The following is a 20,200-nucleotide window of genomic DNA, read 5'->3' on the forward strand; positions in this document are numbered from 1 at the left end:
TTATTGCACAGAACACACTTGTATTGAATTATATTATTAATGCAATGGATGATGTTGTTGTTTGTTTACTATTATGCATTGTTATGATACTGTACATGACGTCCTCCGCCCTCGAATGTTTCCGCCAATTCGGTTTGGGATGTGACATATATGTATATATATATATATATATATATATATATATATATATATATATGTGTGTGTGTGTGTGTGTGTATACATATATATATATATATATATATATATATATATATATATATATATATATATATCATCTTATAAAGCATATATCTTCAATGTCTTAAATACAAATGTTTATGCCTAATGTACAACAAAATTAAACATATCTTAAGGAAAAGTCTTAAAGACAAGTTATACAGCTTGATGTACAAGCTTCTGATGCATGTTCAAATAAAAGAAAGTCACACTGATTGGTGATATGGCACATTAATGGATCGCCAACATGTTTAATCTGGACCATTTATTTGATATTCGATCTGATGGCTGGTAATTGGTATGGGATAACACAAAACCCAAACATACTGCAATACCTAATTACTCTTCCCAGCCGCTCTTTTTCAAACGACGCCTTCCCTCTTCGGTCTTCAACCCGTAACCTACATCCGGCAAATTGTACGCCGTGACCACCACAACTTACCATCTCCCTGTTATCGGTCGTGTCTACAGTTCATGTTGACGCCACCACCACAACTTTACGTCTCCAACTTCAACATATTTTTCTGGTAAGAGCCTTTTTTGTATTAGATGTTTGTGTGGATATCTTTTCTCATTTTTTAACATTGTTTTCATTTATGTGTATTTGGATCCAAATCTGGGAAAATATTCAAGGTGATTAATATGGTTTTAGGGACCAACAATGTCAAGATTAATTGTTGGCCATTTTCCTGTCTACCCCTCTCTCTACCCTACTTATACCTCCACTTCAATCCGTGAATGTGGTTATAAGATTTTCAGATCTGTGTGTTTATATATGTTATAGATCTGTTTATATGTGTAAATAAATATTTGTATGTAGTATAATTTTGTGCGTATGTTTTTTTAAAAGCTTGATATCTGAATGTCCGCGTTTGATTGTTTTAGAAAAGGAGCTACAAAGCTAAAATATTTAGGCACATAATTAATGCATCTCTAATAGATGATGGTTGTTTGTATTCTTAGATTCTTGTTTATTTTTTTGGATCTGTTATATATTTGAGCTTCAAATAATCTTTTTAGTGTAGAAAAATTGCAAAAATTGGAATAAGATTGGGTTCGTTCATTTTGTTTTGTTTACGTTTTCGTTTTTTGCAATTATAAAAAATGTAATATTTCAGTATGTGTAGTTCAAATATGATTTTATTTATTTATTTGTTAATGTTGGTGGTTGTTGATGAGGGAAGAAGAGTTTGTTTGTGTTGTAAGCATCAGAAAAATAAAAGTAATTAAGTTTATGCTGTTTATGCTTGATTGGTAAATGAAAGTGTTTTTTTTTTCCAGAACAGAAGATAATAAAAAAGATTCGAATCATGTGACTGTTGAATCTTTGGAAGTTTTGAATTGTTTTAATAAAGTTACTATTTACGTTTAAATTGTTCATAATAAAATTTTGTGTTTTTGCATTACTTATATTTGGTGTACAAAGTTCCAATAGTTTTTACAATTTATAATTTGTTACTATGTTATATCATAATATTTGTTATCTAAAGATCTTAAATGGCGTATTTCAGTAATATGTTAGATATGAAGTTTTTTAAAACTATTTAAATATTAAGAAATAGTGTTTTGAAGTTGATTGTTAGTATCATTATAATTTGAATTAATGACAAAAATATAAGATTTAAATTAATATTTGCTGGTTGTTCTGCAAAAGCAAAAGGTGATAGAAACAATTGAACTTACGATTTATAGTCGGAAATGCATGGAAAAGGGTATCTCATAGGGAAATGGTCACATGAGTTGATACGCCAACTAAGGCATCTATAATATTTTTGATGGAATATAAGATATAAAAAGAGGCATTTTGGAAGTGATATTTTGAATTAAATTAATTGGTTTTTTAGAAATTCTATCTATGAAAATGTCCATATATATATATATATATATATATATATATATATATATATATATATATATATATATATATATATATAGGGAGTGGTTCAAATGAGAACCAAAAAAGGTTAAGAAGCTAAGAACCCAAATTCATAGTTATTAAACATGTGAATACTTATTAAATATGTAAAAATCCTCATTTTTTTTGTCTTTTTTGGTGAAAAAATGGCAAAAGGCGTAATTTTTATAATCTAATATTTTCATTCCTATTTTAGCACAAAATATGTAGATAATACACAATTTAATACAGTCCATTGTAGTTTAATAAACAAAATTCACAACTTAATATAATACATTTTACATTAATTCAAAGATTCAGAAAAGTCAAACTCAAATTCTACCACTACCACCAACTACCACATGCCGCAATAACCATTTGTACCACCGTTACAACCATGATTTCTTCTAAATCAGATCTGCATATACAATTATGCATTGACAAGTTAAATACTACATTCACAGTTTAATATTCACTCATTTTGATTTTAATGCAAAACAATAAAAACCATTACATTCTTACATATTTATACATCACAAATAATAAATATATTCACAAGAAAATTAATACAAACATTGATACATAAAAAATTCATATTTTAACAAAAATTTATAAAAATTTCACAACTCAATAAAGTAAATTCACAATTTAATATAGTCAGCTCGCAGTTTAATATACAAAATTTACAACTTAATACAATAAATTGACAGTTTAATATACGAAAAATTTTCATTCACATCCATATTCTCAATTGAACAGTTATATTTATATATTTATATATGGAGACTAATGTTTTTTTTCAAAGTTTAATTTACACAATATTCATTGTTTAAATACTATGTACTTTATTAAAAAAAATTAGAGAAAATAATATATGTGTATAATGTTTATTTCATCTCGTTGTTTAGAAGCAAACATAAAATTCATTAAAAAAATAGATAAATCAAAGTTTAATATAATCAATTCACAGCTTAATACAGTCAAACGCTGCTTAAATACAATCAATTCATATTTAGTATAATAAACTCACAATCTAATACATAAAAACTATACATTCACAACCATATTCTTAACTTAAAACTTACATTTATACGTTGATGTTTGGAAGCTAGTGTTTTTTATATTTTATCTTACATAATATTTGTAGTTTAAATTTAATGTATTTTATTCAAATTGGGGAGGACTAGATTTGTGTATATTGCTTCTTTCATCTCATATTTCAGAATCAAACATAAAATTCATAGTAAATTCATAGCTTAATAAAGTTAATTCACAGCTTAATACAGTATATTCACATTTAATACACAAAAATCACAGTTTAATATAAAAAACTCACAGTTCAGTACACAATAAATGTATATTCACAACAATATTCTCAGCTTAAAACTTACATTTCAAGAATTATATTTATAATTTAATAAAATAGTTTGTGAGTCTCATTTAGAGAATGCACCACACAAATTCACAATTTAATAGAGTATTTATGGACTCATTCACAGTTTAATAAACACAATTCGGGACTCTCAATCATAATATTCACAAATTAGGAACATACCTATTTTGTTGAAACTTTCATCAAATACCTTTTGTGTACCATACAAATTAGATCTGATGTAGATATGATTCAGTGGTGGAACCCCTGCTAGCCACCTGAATGACACCAAACACATAAGATCTAACCAGATCCGAGAAATTAGTGCATCTTTGACTTTAGATCTGAAAATTCAGATCTTTCAGATTTGGATAAACAAAAAAAAAAAAAAACAGATTTCACAGTTTAATACAATATTTCAAACACTAATTTACAACCTAATTCAATATGTAAGACACTAATTCACAACTTAGTGCATCAAAAAAATACATTCACAACTTAATAACTTACATATTCACAAATTAATACATAAAAGCAAATATTCACAGCTTAATAACTTACCGAATTTTGTTAAGGCATTTCAACAAACACTTTGTGTGCAACATATATATCAGAACACCAATTCACAGTTTAATAAAACAGTTTATGACTATCATTCACAATTTAATACAACAATTCAAGATTCTTATTGACAATTTAATAATTTAATAATGCATTAATCAGTGTGAAAACCAATCAAATAATGGAGATTTATCCATCGTAAGTGATATGCAAATTCATTTTTATCTATTATATTTTGTATGTTTGAACATTAAAATTTTAATAATATCAATACTTTATGTCTACATATAATATCATTATTTTATTGCATTCCTTAGCAGCACAATTTTTATACCTACTAATCAATATTCATGGTGCAAATTTGACTAAGAGTGAATATAATTCAAACATAATACTTAGGACATGAAACAAGGAAATAACATTTAAAAATCAACTCTGGAACAATTAACTAAAAATTGATGTATCAGTTTCATAAAAAAACATAATACATGCATTAGAAAAATGATATTTTTTCCTAAATTCATTTCAGTGATCTATGATTTCAATCAAATAAGAGAGCTTTGAGATAATGGTAACATTGATTAGCTATATAGATTTACTACTAGTTTATTTCAAAGTGTAATACTTGAATTAAGGATATGACCTGTAGAAGAAAAAAACAAAAAACTAATTCAGAATTATGTAGAGCAGAATCGTGTAAGCAATAAACAGAAGATTACGATGGATCGATGCAAAAAAGTTCTAAACTCGATAATCATGGCACGAAAGTCCAAACGAAAACCTAACATAATGATTAATGAACACATTGACAAGTAGCCGAACGATGATCTTAAACACCTATACTAACTAGGTCAAACGATTTTGGGGCATTACCATGATTAACAGAGACGACATCGTAGATCTAACAGATCTATTGACAGTGAAGGTGAAAACCTTTGGAAATCACTAAATCTGAAACATCGTATTGTTGTCGAGTTTATTGAATCACATGTATTGATCGCAAATAGCTTTTTTGAGATCCAATTTCCTGCCTCGATCATTATCAGAACTTGATATCGGAGAAACAAATCAATCCAGAAGCATAATTGAACTAGGAATTTTGTTCATAATCAATTGTAGATTGAAAAAAATATTTCAGATTTAGAATCTCCTCCCTGATTCGAAATTGGTGAGAGGTATAGAGGTCATCGATGATGAGAGCACGGAGGATGGAAGTGTCAGAGATCATCGGATTATATGTAGAGAGAAAGAGAAGTGGTGGTGTCGCTGGATCGTCCAATTAGTTGTAGAGAGAAAGAGAGGGGGTGGTGAGGGCTTGAGGGAGACGTTATGTATGAATAAGAGACAAATTTCCCATTTACAGATTGATTCACGTTATAAATTGTTTATTTAACTTTGGCTAAAAAAGTAAAATAATCTTTGGTTGATTTGAGTTTCAGTGGTAAACGAGACAAAGTAATCTTTCCAGATTTATGAGTTATGAGATGTCCGGTGTTTTTATTTAGCGATTTTCTAATATGTGCCCTAAGGGCACATATAAGAAGTATTAATTATAAAAAATATTACCATAATTAAATGTGAAATGCATTAATTATGGAGATTATTAATGAATTTTATATTTATTATGGTAATATTTATTATAATTAATGTATTTAACATTTAATTATGGTAATAATTGTGATTAATTAATACTTCTTATATGTGCCCTTAGGGCACATATTAGAAAATCCCTTTTATTTAAATTGATTATCATTAATGAAATGGTTCTTAGTTCTTAACCTTTAACAGTTCTTATTTGATCTTTTCCATATATATATATATATATATATATATATATATATATATATATATATATATATATATATATATATATATATATATATATATATATATAACCACGGAAGGGGGATAGAAGAACGAATTGAAGCCACTAGGTCAAAACTGCATCTTCAGCGTTTATTTAGTGTCTTGTTGCCTCCCTCTTATAGATTGCAATTGGGCATAACAAATTTAAGGCTTCATGATGCTAACAAGGTGTTTCCTTTCATGCCCGTTAAGTGTTTGATAAAATGCCTAAATGAGGTTTTCAAGTGTTGTAGTCAAATTTAGATTCCAAAAGATGTAGAGATTCTGTCCGGGGTTTCATTGTGCACACTCCAACCTTTTGTTGGAGTGTCACATTTTCATTTGGGTTAGTGCTTCTAATTTCGGGTCTCGCCTTGAGGCTTAAATAAACTTTATTGGTGTGTTTATGGCGTCCTCTCTTTCCTTTGAGAGCGGGAGTTGGCCGTGTCCTTTTCGGGGGTTTCACTGTTGCCCAAATGGTATTGTTGGAAGTAAAGGGATTTCACGTATGATATCTGATCTCAAGAGCTTACACCTCCATACAGATGAACGCAGAGCTGTGTTACGGGAGGCTATTACTTCTGACCATGGATTATTTATGGCGGTGGCAGCAACTTTGAAGGAGTTTGGTCAATGTGTGGGAATTGCATGAAGCTTCATGCCCTGAGTCGTTCATGTCACCACCTGGATGGCCTGATTAAGTTTAATGATGGGGCTGATGATATGAGCGGGCATATTGTTGGCATTCCAAGGCCGACTCCTAATGAACCGGAAGCCGACCTCAACGATGGGTTGGTGATGGATGCTCAACTACTTGATCGTGTTTTTAAACTACCTATCACCACCGTCAAAAGCATCCCTCATAGTTGTCGCATGGCTTTCTCTCAAGCTTTTAAAGCATCCCTTTCCAAGGTGGTTGCTCATCCCGGGTCCGTTGAAGCGTGGGTTGCTTTGTTAATTCTACCTAGGTGTACTCTTCAGGTGTTCAAGCCCAAGAATAGGCAAGAAAGGAGGTCTGGCAACAGGAAGTCTTTGCAACATCGTAATATTTTGAGCGCTTTAGCCACTTGGGGGACTGAAGACGGTATCGCCAAGCTAGTTAAAAACTTAGTTGGCAATGCAAGGTTGGAGCAACAAGGCAAAAAAAGAAGAGTACATTCAGGATGGAAGAACACCGGGCAACGCCAATGTCAGACAATGTCTTTGTAAGGTTGCCGATGGACATTTTACAGCAGCAGTGAAAGTTTTATGTTCTTCGGGGGTTGCTCCATTTGGGGGTGATACCACAAAGGCATTGGAGGATAAGCATCCATACAAGCCACCACCTTCCATGCCCAACACCATATTTTCAGAACCTCCCCTTGTAGTGGATGTTGACAATGTCCTTGGGGGAATTAAATCCTTCCCTAAAGGTACCTCGTGTGGGAGAGACGGGTTGAGAGCTCCACATATTTTGGATGCCCTTTGTGGGGAAGTTTCGGCTATAGCCAACGACCTCCTACGTGCTATTACATCTGTGGTTAATCTATGGATTGGGGGAGATGCCCTTCGATTTTAGCAGAATTTGTTGCCTCTGCTCCTCTGACGCCGCTCTTAAAACCTGACAAGGGAATACGACCTATTGTTGTAGGTACTATATGGAGACGTTTGGTTTCCAAGGTGGCTATGAAAGGTGTTGGTAAGGAAATGACCAAGTATCTCAATGATTTTCAGTTCGGGGTCGGGGTGTCGGGTGGTGCTGAGGCCATATTACATAGCGCCAATAGGGTGTTGGGCGAGCGCCATGATGATGGATCTCTCTCCATGCTTACCGTGGATTTCTCTAATTCCTTTAACCTTGTCGACAGATCTGCGTTGCTTCATGAGGTCAGATTGAGATGTCCTTCTATATCCTTGTGGGTAGAATTCCTCTATGGTCAAGCAGCAAGGTTGTATCTTGACAACACGCATATTTGGTCCACTACTGGGGTTCAGCAAGGAGACCCCTTGGGACCACTTCTCTTTGCTCTTGTGTTACACCCGCTCTTGCATAATATTAGCAACAAGTGCAAGTTTCTCCTCCATGCATGGTACCTTGATGATGGCACACTTATTCGAGATTCGGAGGAGGTGGCCAAAGCGTTGGACATCATTACGGTGATTGGCCCTAAATTGGGCCTTCAACTGAATATCAAGAAAACCGAGCTCTTTTGGCCCTCGTGCGACGGTAGGAAGCTACGTGAGGGGCTATTCCCGGCTGACATCGGGAGGCCACATTTGGGGGTGAAACTTCTTGGGGGAGCTGTTAGTAGAGATGCTAGTTTCATTAGCAGGTTAGCCATAAAGAGAGCCGAAAACGCTGTGAATTTGATGCGCCTTCTTCCTCAATTGTCTGACCCTCAGAGTGAGCTCCTTCTGCTTCGGTCTTGTATGGGTATTGCTAAGCTTTTCTTTGGGCTGAGGACGTGCCAACCCGTTCACATGGAGGAGGCGGCAATATTCTTTGACACTGGGTTGCGCGGGGCCATTGAGGATATTGTGGTTTGTGGTGGCCCTTTCTTTGGTGACCTACAATGGTGCATTGCTTCCTTACCCATCAGGTTTGGTGGTTTGGGTTTATACTCGGCAGTAGAGGCTACTTCATATGCTTTTGTTGCCTCAAGGGCCCAAACTTGGGTATTGCAAGACCACATCTTACGGGATAGCGGCATATATGGTATGGATTCTGATTATGATGGTGCCTTGGCTTCTCTTCGTAACAAGCTTCCAGATTCTGACCTTAGCAGTTTTACTACTAAAGACACCGCCCCCCTAAATCCCAGAGTACGCTGGCGAGTGCTAGTTGAAAGGAACAAACACATAATCAAACCAAGATAGGTTGTGAAGGATATGTAAGCTGGAGAAGTTCCTTATGGACCGAAACAAGAATCTTGCAATTGGAATCTTTGTTTCAATGAGAAAAGTTCAAAGAGTTTGATTTTCGAGAAATTAAGACGAGTCATATATGTCAAAGCTAGTGGAAGTAATTGGAATCCTTTTTTCTATGAGAAAGTTCAAGGAGTTTGAATTTCGAGAAACATAGATAAACCATGTATATGTCAATGCTAGTGGGAGCATTGTAGTCACCCTTGTATTGTACATAGATAATGTGCAATTCATATGAAACTATATTGTAACTTAGAGAGTGTAAAAACTTGGCTTGGTATAAAAATTGTTTCATTATGATATACATGGGAGATACAGAACACAGGCATAATAAGGATCTATGGAGATTGATCAAAGTGATTCATTTAATTAAGCATGAGTACATAGAATCTTAAGGAAACTCAAGATACATAACTCAAAAAGGAGTTCGTGCTTAATATGTCATGACATTAAGCGATGCTAACGTCCTAGTTCTACTATTGAGCTAAAAGTTATGATTCGTTTCTCACATTCTTTTGGTATGGGTCGATCATATATGCCATGACATGTATCAGATTTGATGATTCGTTTGTTTTAAGCATGACAAGTTGGAATAGATCAACTTGGATAGAACCAAGAAATAAATATTAAGGACATTCTTAAGCGCCCTAGGAGGATAAAGGAAATGAATTTGAATTCTAAATGTTACAAATGGAATGGAATTTAACTGTTTCGAATGAAGATTTTAATCGTTTGGAAAAATTGTTAAGTGGAATGGAATTGGAATGGAATTGTAATGAAACATTAGAATAGAATTGGAATTATAAATATTACAAATGGAATGGAATTGGACTGTTTTTAATGAATATTTTGATTTTTGGAAAATTAGATAAGTGGAATGGACTTGGAATGGAATTGTAATGAAACATTGGAATGGAATTGGAATTCTAAATGTTACAAATTGTAACACCAATCAAAATAGGTCAACAATAATCACTTGTGGTCATGCCAAACAAGTAATGTAATAAACTTAATATGTAGTTCATGGTAAATTCTAATACAAGTATGAACTTTCATACATACTTTATGGTATAAATCAAAGTACATGTTCATACAGTTCCAAAAGATTTTAACAAAATCTCAATCTAACTTCGCATAAAGAAGTTATGATAAACTCTAAATATCTATACTAAGAAGAAATTAAAATATAATGGGAAATAGCTACTGGAATGTAAAAGAAAGCTATAGTAACCAAAAATACCTACGCATGGGTATAAAGAATGTCAAAAATGGAGCTCGTATGCAAAATATATGATCTTCTGAAGATCTAGCAGTCTAAGAACATGACACGTAGCAGAAACCCTAATTTGTCATAACTAATGATGTGATCATGTATTCTCACGACGTGAGTGTGTTACAGGACACCTCTCAAGGCTAGAATGCAGACGACAAGTCTACGGAGTGATAAGTTTAGGGCTCACGACGTGAGCATGTATTCTCACGACATGAGATGTCAACCAGACACCTTTTGAAGCTAGAAACACAAATGGCAAGTCTACGAGGTGATGACACCAGACCTCACGACGTGATCATTGATTTATCACGATGTGAGAGGGCCTTGTACAACCTATAAATAGAAAGTACGACCCTAACCCTCCTTACACCAAAACCTCTGTCCTCTTTCTCATTTGCTGAAGGCATTCCTTGTCCTGAGCCTGACGATCACAAACTGCTGACCCTTTCTAGTTAGATTCTATCAAATCATGCAGCTAAAGTGAGTTTCACGGTCCCACTTTTTAATGCTTTCTGGGGAAAATGCATGCTAAATACTATATATAAGTTAATATTATGTTTATATGATAGTATGTTCGTATCAACATAAATAGTTATATTAACTGGGATATAGTTGTTTTGTATCATCATATCTGATATTTTGAAATCATACAACTATCTTAAACTTGTTAGCATGTTGTTATCATACATTTTACTAATATAGACCAGGAGTTATACTCGGGAGTTCTATATATTATGTGTGTTATAGCCTCGGAGTTATACTCGGGAGTTCTATATACTATGTTGTGTTACAGACCCAGAGTTATACTCAGGAGTTCTATACATTATTTGTTAAGTATGTTATTAATATTGGTTTTATGTTAGTTAAAACCTAGTTTTACTTCAAGTTATAGCTGTTGTACTGCCTAAATATTATTTAGGAGTAATGTTTAATGTATAGTCTAGTAACTTAGGGTTTTAGACACGAATATGCTTTCACTGTTAGAACTATAGGAACTCAACAAAGTCTACGTGAGCTAATTTATTAACCAACTAATATTGAAAATCTTAGGGGAAATCCTCTGACATGTAACCGCTAATCCCATTTTAGCGAGGAAGTCATGTATGAAACTATATGGGTTGACAAGCCGACTCGTTGTTGCTAGCTACAACCCAACATTTGGCGAGTGACAAACTATCCTTTTATTTGTTTTATTGTGATCCGGCGTCGATGAAGCGCACAATTTATTTATATTGGTGGAATCCTTCGTGGTACCCTAGGCAAAATCTTTAATGGCATTAACGGTAGAATCCTTTGTGAAACCATTGGTAGGATCTTTTAGTCAGAGGTCTTGTATGTCATATAGAAGCGATTATGGGCTCATGGTAGCACAATTTTAGAAACATTATACTTTGTCGATATACAAGTATTAATGTTAAGTATAAGTTTCCCAAAAACTTGTACTCTATGTTCAAGGCATTTGTAGGTATTCTACTTATTTATTATCTAAACAATTATACCTAGCATATATACTCATATAGAATTCAAATACGATTTATCTGTAGTAACCTTCCTTGATTTAGGTATATAGAGATTGTAGGTATAATACTTATTTAGTAAGTAAACCATTTTTACCTAGGATAGATGCTATATATTGAAGACAAGTATGAGTCAGAATGATACTTTTAAACTATGATTTATATTTTTGAAACTTGGAAAAAGTAAAATTTTACTAAGGGTCAAATTTGGATACTATGAAATAATAATTAGGAAACAAGAAGAATGTAATTTTCCATCATCAATAAAGGTATGTAGTTTATAAAATTCTTTTGTATTGTTCAATGTATGTTATATAACTGTGATACAAAAATGAAGTTACACCGCCCGGTGTTTCCGCCGCCGACTGGGGGCGTGACACACATGGAATGGAATTGGATTGTATCATGACTAAAACATTGTAATAGAATTGGAATTCTAAAAAACATTAGAATAGATGGTAAAAGATTCCAGGGAACAAGTTTGTTACAAAATATGTGCCAAAGTTAAACATTACACACCTAAATATGCATTACTACCAAAACATGTTTGAAAAGTTTAACGTTACATACTTAAATATGCAATAATGCCAAAGGATTCCAAAAGTTAAAGATGACGGTCAAAGATGCCAAAATAGGAAAAATAGTCCAAGATGCCAAAAGCTAATCCAAATCAAATGGATTGCTACAAGTGCTCCTCTATTTCCCCTGCTACTTCTTTCTTATCTTATTTGTTTATAATTATTTCTGAAGGTTTCCTTGTCCTCTGTCCCACTACAACTTGAAATGTTGGTACATCATATTGTACATGAGCTCTAGCTTGACCTTGAACTAGCACTCCAACATCTACTTCAGCTTATACTTCAGCTTTAACTTTAACTTAAACTGGCACTTCAACTTCTACTGCAACTCGAACTTGAACCGGCACTTCAGCCTGTACTTCAGCTTGAACTTGAACTGGCAATTTAGCTTGTACTTCAAGTTGAAAATTGAAATGGCACTTCAGGTTGTACTTCATCTGCACCTTGTACTTGTATATCATCGTCACCTTGAAATAGTATGTCATCTTTAGATTCAACTTCAAAAGAACCCACTTCACCATCAGGTTCCATTTCAACTTCACTGTCACTTTCCAAATCAACATCATTTTCCAATTCACCCTTCAGTTTACATGTTTTTCAAGAACTGAAAACTTCATTCAACTTCACATATGTTAAGTTACGCCAGATGTATATACCACACATAGCATGTATTTGGCTTTCTCTTTCTGTGATGGTGGATTCGATGACTCGTTAATTGGTTTTTGAGCAATGATTTCCTATCCACTTATATGTAACAATGGACCCAAGTTTAAAGACTCTTGATCAATTATGACTATCATTTAAACATTTAATTTGGAATGGCTTTTCTGAGGACATTCACGTAGCCTACAACCTAAAGGGACAATATGTATTTTGTTTATTCTTCTTACCATTGCAACATTTTACCAATAACCTCTGATTATAACTTTTTTCATACAATAAATCGTACCCATTCTTGAATGCATAGTTGGTAAGACATGACTTCAATTCTAATGGGTTAGAAAACTTCATATTTGCAACTAACACAATTAGATCCCATTCTTGGTTCTCATCATCGACAGGGAACACAACCTCCTCATCTTCTCCATTGTTGGCTTCATCATCCTCACTTATAACACCTGAAAGTTTGTTCAAAAAATTTTCCCGATGTGTTTTGTCTAATGCGTATATCTCTTCATCACGTTCTTGTTTATATTTCGTAGTATCAGAAATTTCTGATTCCTTGTCGTCTTCTTCATCATAGTCATACTTATTATCATCTGTTAACACCTTGTTATTAGCCCAATCAAGAATTGGTTCATTTTATGGTCAATGTACACATCCAACTTAGTCCGAGGGATATAAATAGTTTCTACAAACTCCCAATAATCAACATCATTGTCGATTCTTCTAATATCCTCAGCCCAACTTTCCTTTCTTTTATAGTAGTAGGTATTATCATAGCCTCCTTTGGTTAATTTCGTAAGACACAAAAGAAATTCTTTATACGTAAATCCACCAAAATCCACATCAAGAACAGTTTCTTTTACATGGTCCAAGAATACCAAGGACTTTGGCACAAATATCCCCTTGTAATGAAAATCTTCAGGTGTATACATACTTGTAGATCAATGGGATGCCATGTTACAGTCTCAACTCGAACCTTCAATTGCAAGCCCTAATCTTCGATTTGTTGTATCAATTTATCCCAAACTGTTAATCGAAATGTTTATGGAGCAGACGAACCCCAATTAAGTGAGAAAGGGGTGTAATAGCCATGTATGAATCCACGTTATTCGTTTTGATATACCTCAATCGATGTAACCAGCTAAAACATGTGTTTGCCAGTAATAATGGGTATTTGTGAACATATGAAACAAGTTTGTGGGGTAGATAAGCACAAAAAGCAAATATTGCTATATGTGACCATACAAAATTGTTAGTTACCTTAATAAGTCATTTTCCCTTGATGCTACTAATTCTATCGTTAGAATCATAAGTAATTGGGCAACCAATCCAAAACATTTTTGATGAAAAAATAAAATTTTATTTGACACTTTTTTATTGGGTACTCATAAAAGCAAACGTAACATGGTGTAATGATGAAATAAATAATAATCAGGCTCTAATACATCTTAAGATAGTTGCTTTACAAGTGTTCGGGATTAAACTTGCACACATTATATCACCCACTACACTTTGCTATTGCTCCAATATTGCTTCAAGAATTCTTCAACCTACCATTCACGAGTTTTAAATTAACAAAAAGACGAAAGAATTGTCTTAAGAATTAAGATGTCCACTTTTAATTCTTGCCGTATCAGTGAAGTTGTTACGATTATTATGTAACATAAAAAGGGGAATGAGTGATGTTGCAATCTTCACAAACCTGTCTCCGTGCTTCTCTTTTTGTGCTTGTTCTTTAACATATGTCATGAGCACGCGGTGGATAGTAACCATAACTTGACTTCTGAATTAAAGAAACATAACTAATTGGGTATCGCCTCTCTATCAATGATATCTATTTATTGCATAAAAAACATTAAAAAAAAAATGAAAAGGAGCTGCTGATAATACCTCCCCCTGCTCATCATACTTATAAGCACATTTATAGGCTTTAATTCTCTTTGAATTAAGCTTTTCAAGTTCCCTATCCATACTTCTGATGCTCTTTCTCACAAGTTCCAACTCTGCCTTGAGTCGGGTCGCTTTAGTGGTACGTTCCTTTTGATCCCTCTTTATTTCGTCAATTTGGTTTAAGTAAATCTAATTGTATAAAACATATAGATGAAGTGAGTAGTAATATAATGAAAAATTGAACAAAAAAAGTTCTAATTCAGTTGAGGCATTAAAACTAAACTTTAATACGATGCTGCCTCATTTGTTCTTCATAGAGTCGTCTTCTCGATCCTCCAACGTCATATCTTCTCCAATTATTACGAGGGTCAGGTTCTGTTGGTGCAGTGTATGTTTCTATTGTTTCTTTGAGATTTCTTATTTCGTGAAAGAATTTTTTTTTCTTCTCCCCGGTTATTGTTTCCATGTTGGATCCTGTGTACAAGGCTCTCCATCTTCCAAAAGGAAGTAGAAAGAAACTATATGTCAAAATCAATATAACAACCTAAGGAAGATCAGCAATTTATGTTTATAAATTATAATTTATCAGTATATACCACATCGTTAAGCTCTTGTGTACCATGGGTTGGCCTTTTACCGGATTTCATTGAAGAAAGAAGTTCTTCTTGAACCTGTTTCAGATATTCCATGTCTATCCTCTCTTTCTTTACCCGTTTATGGCATCGTTTCCTATCAGTACCGATATGAACCTACAAAAAAAATCGCCATGAATCCACAGGAACAGAAAACTTCTCTAAAAAAATTCCATTTCATTATTCTCAAGAATTTTCGGAAAGTCGAGAGGAAAAATGGTCTATTTAATCAACTCTTACAGGCGATTCAGGATTGTTTTCAGTCAAATGCAAGAAACCAGCTGTTCTTGGTATTGGTCTCATTGGTAAATCAGGCTTCACATCATCTACTGTAGCTCGTTCAAGGCACATGAGTGAACTTGATTTCCACTCTAACTCCATGTAAATCCACATTAATTCGTAGTTCATTTGATGTTCATCTTTCTGTAAGGAGAGACGTGTGAGTTGTTTTTCCGAACTTATCCAAAGAAGAGCACGATATTTCTACTGTCGTCACTTTAAAGCAATACCCATCATTTCTAATGAACATTAAAATTTTAATCAACATTTACCTTCCGTAGATCAATTTCTTGAAGGATATGGTACATAGAAACACTCATCTGTTGATACAACTTGTGAGCCTCTTCTTTTTTTACTTCCTCCGGGGAAGGACAACTCTTGACCAAATAGAACTGAAGTTCGTTGGTCTTTTTATGTGAGGTCATTTCCGTGACTTTCTCAATGGAATCTGACTTAACAATCAGGCCATATTCCTTTGGGTCTTCCATTTGGCTGAGCATCATCCAATGTTTCCTGAAAACAATAACAGTGTCAACTAACATTTTTGCAAAATAGGTACAAACAGATGAAGCAGAATCAGGATAAAAGATATTGTAGATCAAACGGGAGAAGCTTGATAAAAGTAAGTAATAACGATAAACATTTTTGCCTAGCTACTTGAGATAAGTTTTCTTTCATGAAAAAAGAACACATGATCATGAAAATGATGTTCGTGTTATGGCATTTCATGTTAGAAGAATAGGTTTTGAAAAGAAATAAACAACCAACCTCAACTGGAAGGCAATACTTGGTGATCAGAATGATGAATATTCATAATGCTAAGTACACAGTATTTATAAATTAGGTTGGTTTAGTCGGTAGCACTTGCACCCCACGGCAAAAAAGTCAACCTATCTAAGGTCAATTGCAATCATTTTTATCATTCAATAAATTATGATAAACCTTTTTTTAAAATTTCTTCCTGGGTCAAAATGGTTAGCAGCTAGGACCCAAGTTCTTAATCCGATTCTCTAATTAAACATCCCTTTGTAAAAACAAAAGCACCTACAAATTAAGGGATCATTGAACCTATCAATTATAATATAGTCTTCACAATTTTGAAAATTAAGGCTATGTTTGGAGTACATAGCACCTCAAAAGTTAGCTGATCCGTTTTCAAATTTATTTACTGACATTACTAATCATCTGTTGAATCTGTAACCATGTAACGCCTTGTTCCCGAGTTTTTTGTAAATTCATTAAAGGAAAAGGAAGGAAAATTTTGATAAAAGGAAAGGGAGGTTAAGGAAAATATTCATTATTCCGTGTTCCCGAGTTCGAAGGAAATGAAAGTTAGCTGATCCGTTTTCAAATTTATTTACTGACATTACTAATCATCTGTTGAATCTGTAACCATGTAACGCCTTGTTCCCGAGTTTTTTGTAAATTCATTAAAGGAAACGGAAGGAAAATTTTGCGAAAAAGAAAGTGAGGTGAAGGAAAATATTCATTATTCCGTGTTCCCTAGTTCGAAGTAAATGAAAAAAAAAATTTAAGTTTTTGTGTTCCCGAGTTTAAGAGAAAAAAGAAAATAAACTTTAAATTTTCCTTCCCCTCACTTTCTTCCCAAATCCGCCCAATTTGGCGTGTTCCCTACTGTTTATTTTTCTTATGCGTTTGGTCCCTGTCTTACCTAAAAAGACTATTTTTCCCTTAATTCGTTAATTTATTTAAATAAACACACCTCCAACCCCACCCCCTCACCTTACCTTACCTACCCCACCATTTTTCTCTAATTAAATAATAGTCTTTTTAGGTAAGACATGTACCAAGTGCGTAACAAAAACAAACAGTAAGGACCAAACGCGTAACAAAAACAAGTAGTACGGACTTTGTGAGTTAAAAAAATAAGTTAGAGACCGAGAGAAAGAGAGAGAGAGAGAGAGAGAGAGGGAGAGAGAGAGAGGTGGTATATAAATAATTATTTTCATTTATGAATATTCATATATGAGTAAGTATATATTTATTCATATATAAATAAGTATATTCGTATAAATTTGAACGTGTCTATTCTCCAAGGATTATTCATATATGAATATAGCGGTAGTTAGTGGAGGGGCGGCGATGAGAAGGGTAGCGGTTGTAGTGGCGGTGACAGTGGTGTTATTGGCATTGGTAGTTGCTGTGGTGTGTGCGGTGGTGCCAGCAATGGTTGAGATGGTGGCAGACGTTATTGTGGCAATGACAGTGGCAATACAGGTGTTGATAGTTGATAGGTGGTAGAGATGTCGGTAATTATTGATATATGAATAAAGATATAATCAAATATAGAAAAGTACGTATCTATTCGTAAGTAATCATTTTAATTTAAGTATATATATATATATATATATATATATATATATATATATATATATATATATATATATATATATATATATATATAGCATGATTATTAAAAAATCCTAAAAACAACATCGATGATTCATTTTTGTACTATCAAGTTTTAATTCACTGTTCAGACAACTTTAGTGAATCACCACAAAAATGAATCATTCATGCATATTTTTAAATTTTTGTGTGAATCATATTAGTTTTTTATTATCTATATATTCATTTTTGTTATTCGCCAAAAATAATGCAAATGATGCACTTCTAACCTTTCCTACCAAATATTTCATTCTTACCGGATCTCTCTCTCTCTCTCTCTCTATATATATATATATATATATATATATATATATATATATATATATATATATATATATATATATATATATATATATATATATATATATATATATATATATGTTTGTGTGTGTGTGTGTATATATATATATATATATATATATATATATATATATATATTTTTGGGGTAGATCTTCAAGTTTTCTTCCCTTTCACCAAGAACACCCACTTGTTCTCGGGCCGTGAACTGCATAGGATCCTTCTAAAGGGTCAGTACCTCTTCTACCTTCCAGTTAAGCTTAAGATACACATGATTCCTGGCCTTGAAACATCATATTATGCATGAACACCTAGAGTTTACGGCCGTAAACCCTTGTATGGTCGTAAACTCTTGTGTTGGTGTATGTTTTGGGCTTCAAACTCCTTTAAGACCAAACATAGGACCGTGAACACTTAGGTAATGCTTGTTAGGGCCATAAAACACCTTGTTTTCAAGTTCTCCCATGAGTGTATGGTCGTAAACTCCTTGACCGTACACTCCATGACCGTCTACCACTTAGGTCGTAAACACAATGGTCGTAAACTCCATTGTGTGGCCGTAAACCCCTTAGATGCAATCCTTTGTGAGTGTAACATTTCAATATAAGTGTTTCCTAGTCCCTAAGGTGATTCTCTATCATGATTAGTTGATATATACACTAATTATATCAATATATGTGTCATTATATGCTTAATAGGATCCGTTTGTGCCCGAGATTTCACTTAGCACGCATCATCCTTTTCCGATCTTACAGTCAAACCACTTACTATAGGTGAGTTCATACCCCTAATTTACGTTTTAAATGATTTTAAATGCTTTTATGGACCGGGGAAGGGGGGATACAAGTTCAAACATTATAGTTATTATACCAATAACATGTGATTAATAACTATCAAACAGATGGATTTCTTATACTTCAACACTATGTTATCAAACCGCTATTTCAAAAACATTTTATCAAACTCTTTTATATGCTAAACTCCTTATCAAAATGTTTTAAACTTATATTTTGTCAAAATCATGTCTATCCAGATATAGTTATATAAATAAGGTTGAAAGGACTTAGGACTGATAACTCGCTTTATTTCCTGTTCCTTGTTTGGTTGTGGACTTAGGGTATCGGTTGTTTGTCCGGATTTCATTTGAATCTTAGTTATATATTATGAATATATGTATAGATATAAAAGTTCTTACATTAGTTCAATACTTTTGGATAACAAAGGTGTGTACACATACTCAGTCATTCAAACAACACTACTAGTAAACTATAATAGGTATAGTTTAGAGGTCTACTACTCACTATTTCTAGTACAATGAAACATACAAGAGTCAGTTCATACATGAGTGAGTTCAAACATACTATAACAAGAAAAGAAAGAACATACTATAATGAGAAACAAGGAGGAACATACTATATACTATACAAAGAGAACACAGATACACTATAACAGAGAGAACATACTATACAGATACAAGAACACTATAACATTAATGTGAGCCACTACTTTGTGGCATGTCATCATACTGTTGTGTCACGATTTGTAACCAGTGTCTCCTGAAGGGAGAGCATGAATTTGTGTATAGATCTATACTGGATTGACCATCCTACACCTTACTGCTAGCTACAGTGGGACCCGCAGGTCTACAGGTGACGAATGTCATAACATTTCAACGTCTTCGAGCGTCGTGTTTTCAACTAGTCGATCAAGCATGGTTACAATCACATCACATTATACCTTAATTAACAATTGGGTTAAGGTAGTTAGTACATCAGTAGTTATTATATATAATACTACAGTACATCATTATTTTCCCATTGCATTCACTATGTGATCTTCTCACATAAACGGTAATGTAAAACTATAT

General features: G+C 33.4%; 1 protein-coding gene across 1 annotated transcript; it reads right to left on the reverse strand.

Moving 5' to 3' along the window:
* Positions 1-14,239: 14,239 nt before the first annotated feature.
* On the reverse strand, positions 14,240-16,418 carry LOC145133569 (uncharacterized). The gene is made up of 8 exons (XM_079068500.1): positions 16,396-16,418; positions 15,900-16,140; positions 15,589-15,771; positions 15,313-15,465; positions 15,000-15,210; positions 14,717-14,905; positions 14,529-14,609; positions 14,240-14,376 (listed from the first exon to the last, which is right to left on the reverse strand). Exons 2-5 carry the CDS (start codon positions 16,128-16,130, stop codon positions 15,085-15,087), a joined length of 693 nt encoding a protein of 230 aa, XP_078924626.1. The 5' UTR covers positions 16,131-16,140; positions 16,396-16,418; the 3' UTR covers positions 14,240-14,376; positions 14,529-14,609; positions 14,717-14,905; positions 15,000-15,084.
* Positions 16,419-20,200: the final 3,782 nt, after the last annotated feature.

The sequence above is a fragment of the Lactuca virosa genome, chromosome 8, assembly GCF_052849685.1.
Source record: "Lactuca virosa cultivar CGN04683 chromosome 8, Lactuca_virosa_CGN04683_v6, whole genome shotgun sequence".
Classification (NCBI taxonomy): Eukaryota; Viridiplantae; Streptophyta; class Magnoliopsida; order Asterales; family Asteraceae; genus Lactuca; species Lactuca virosa.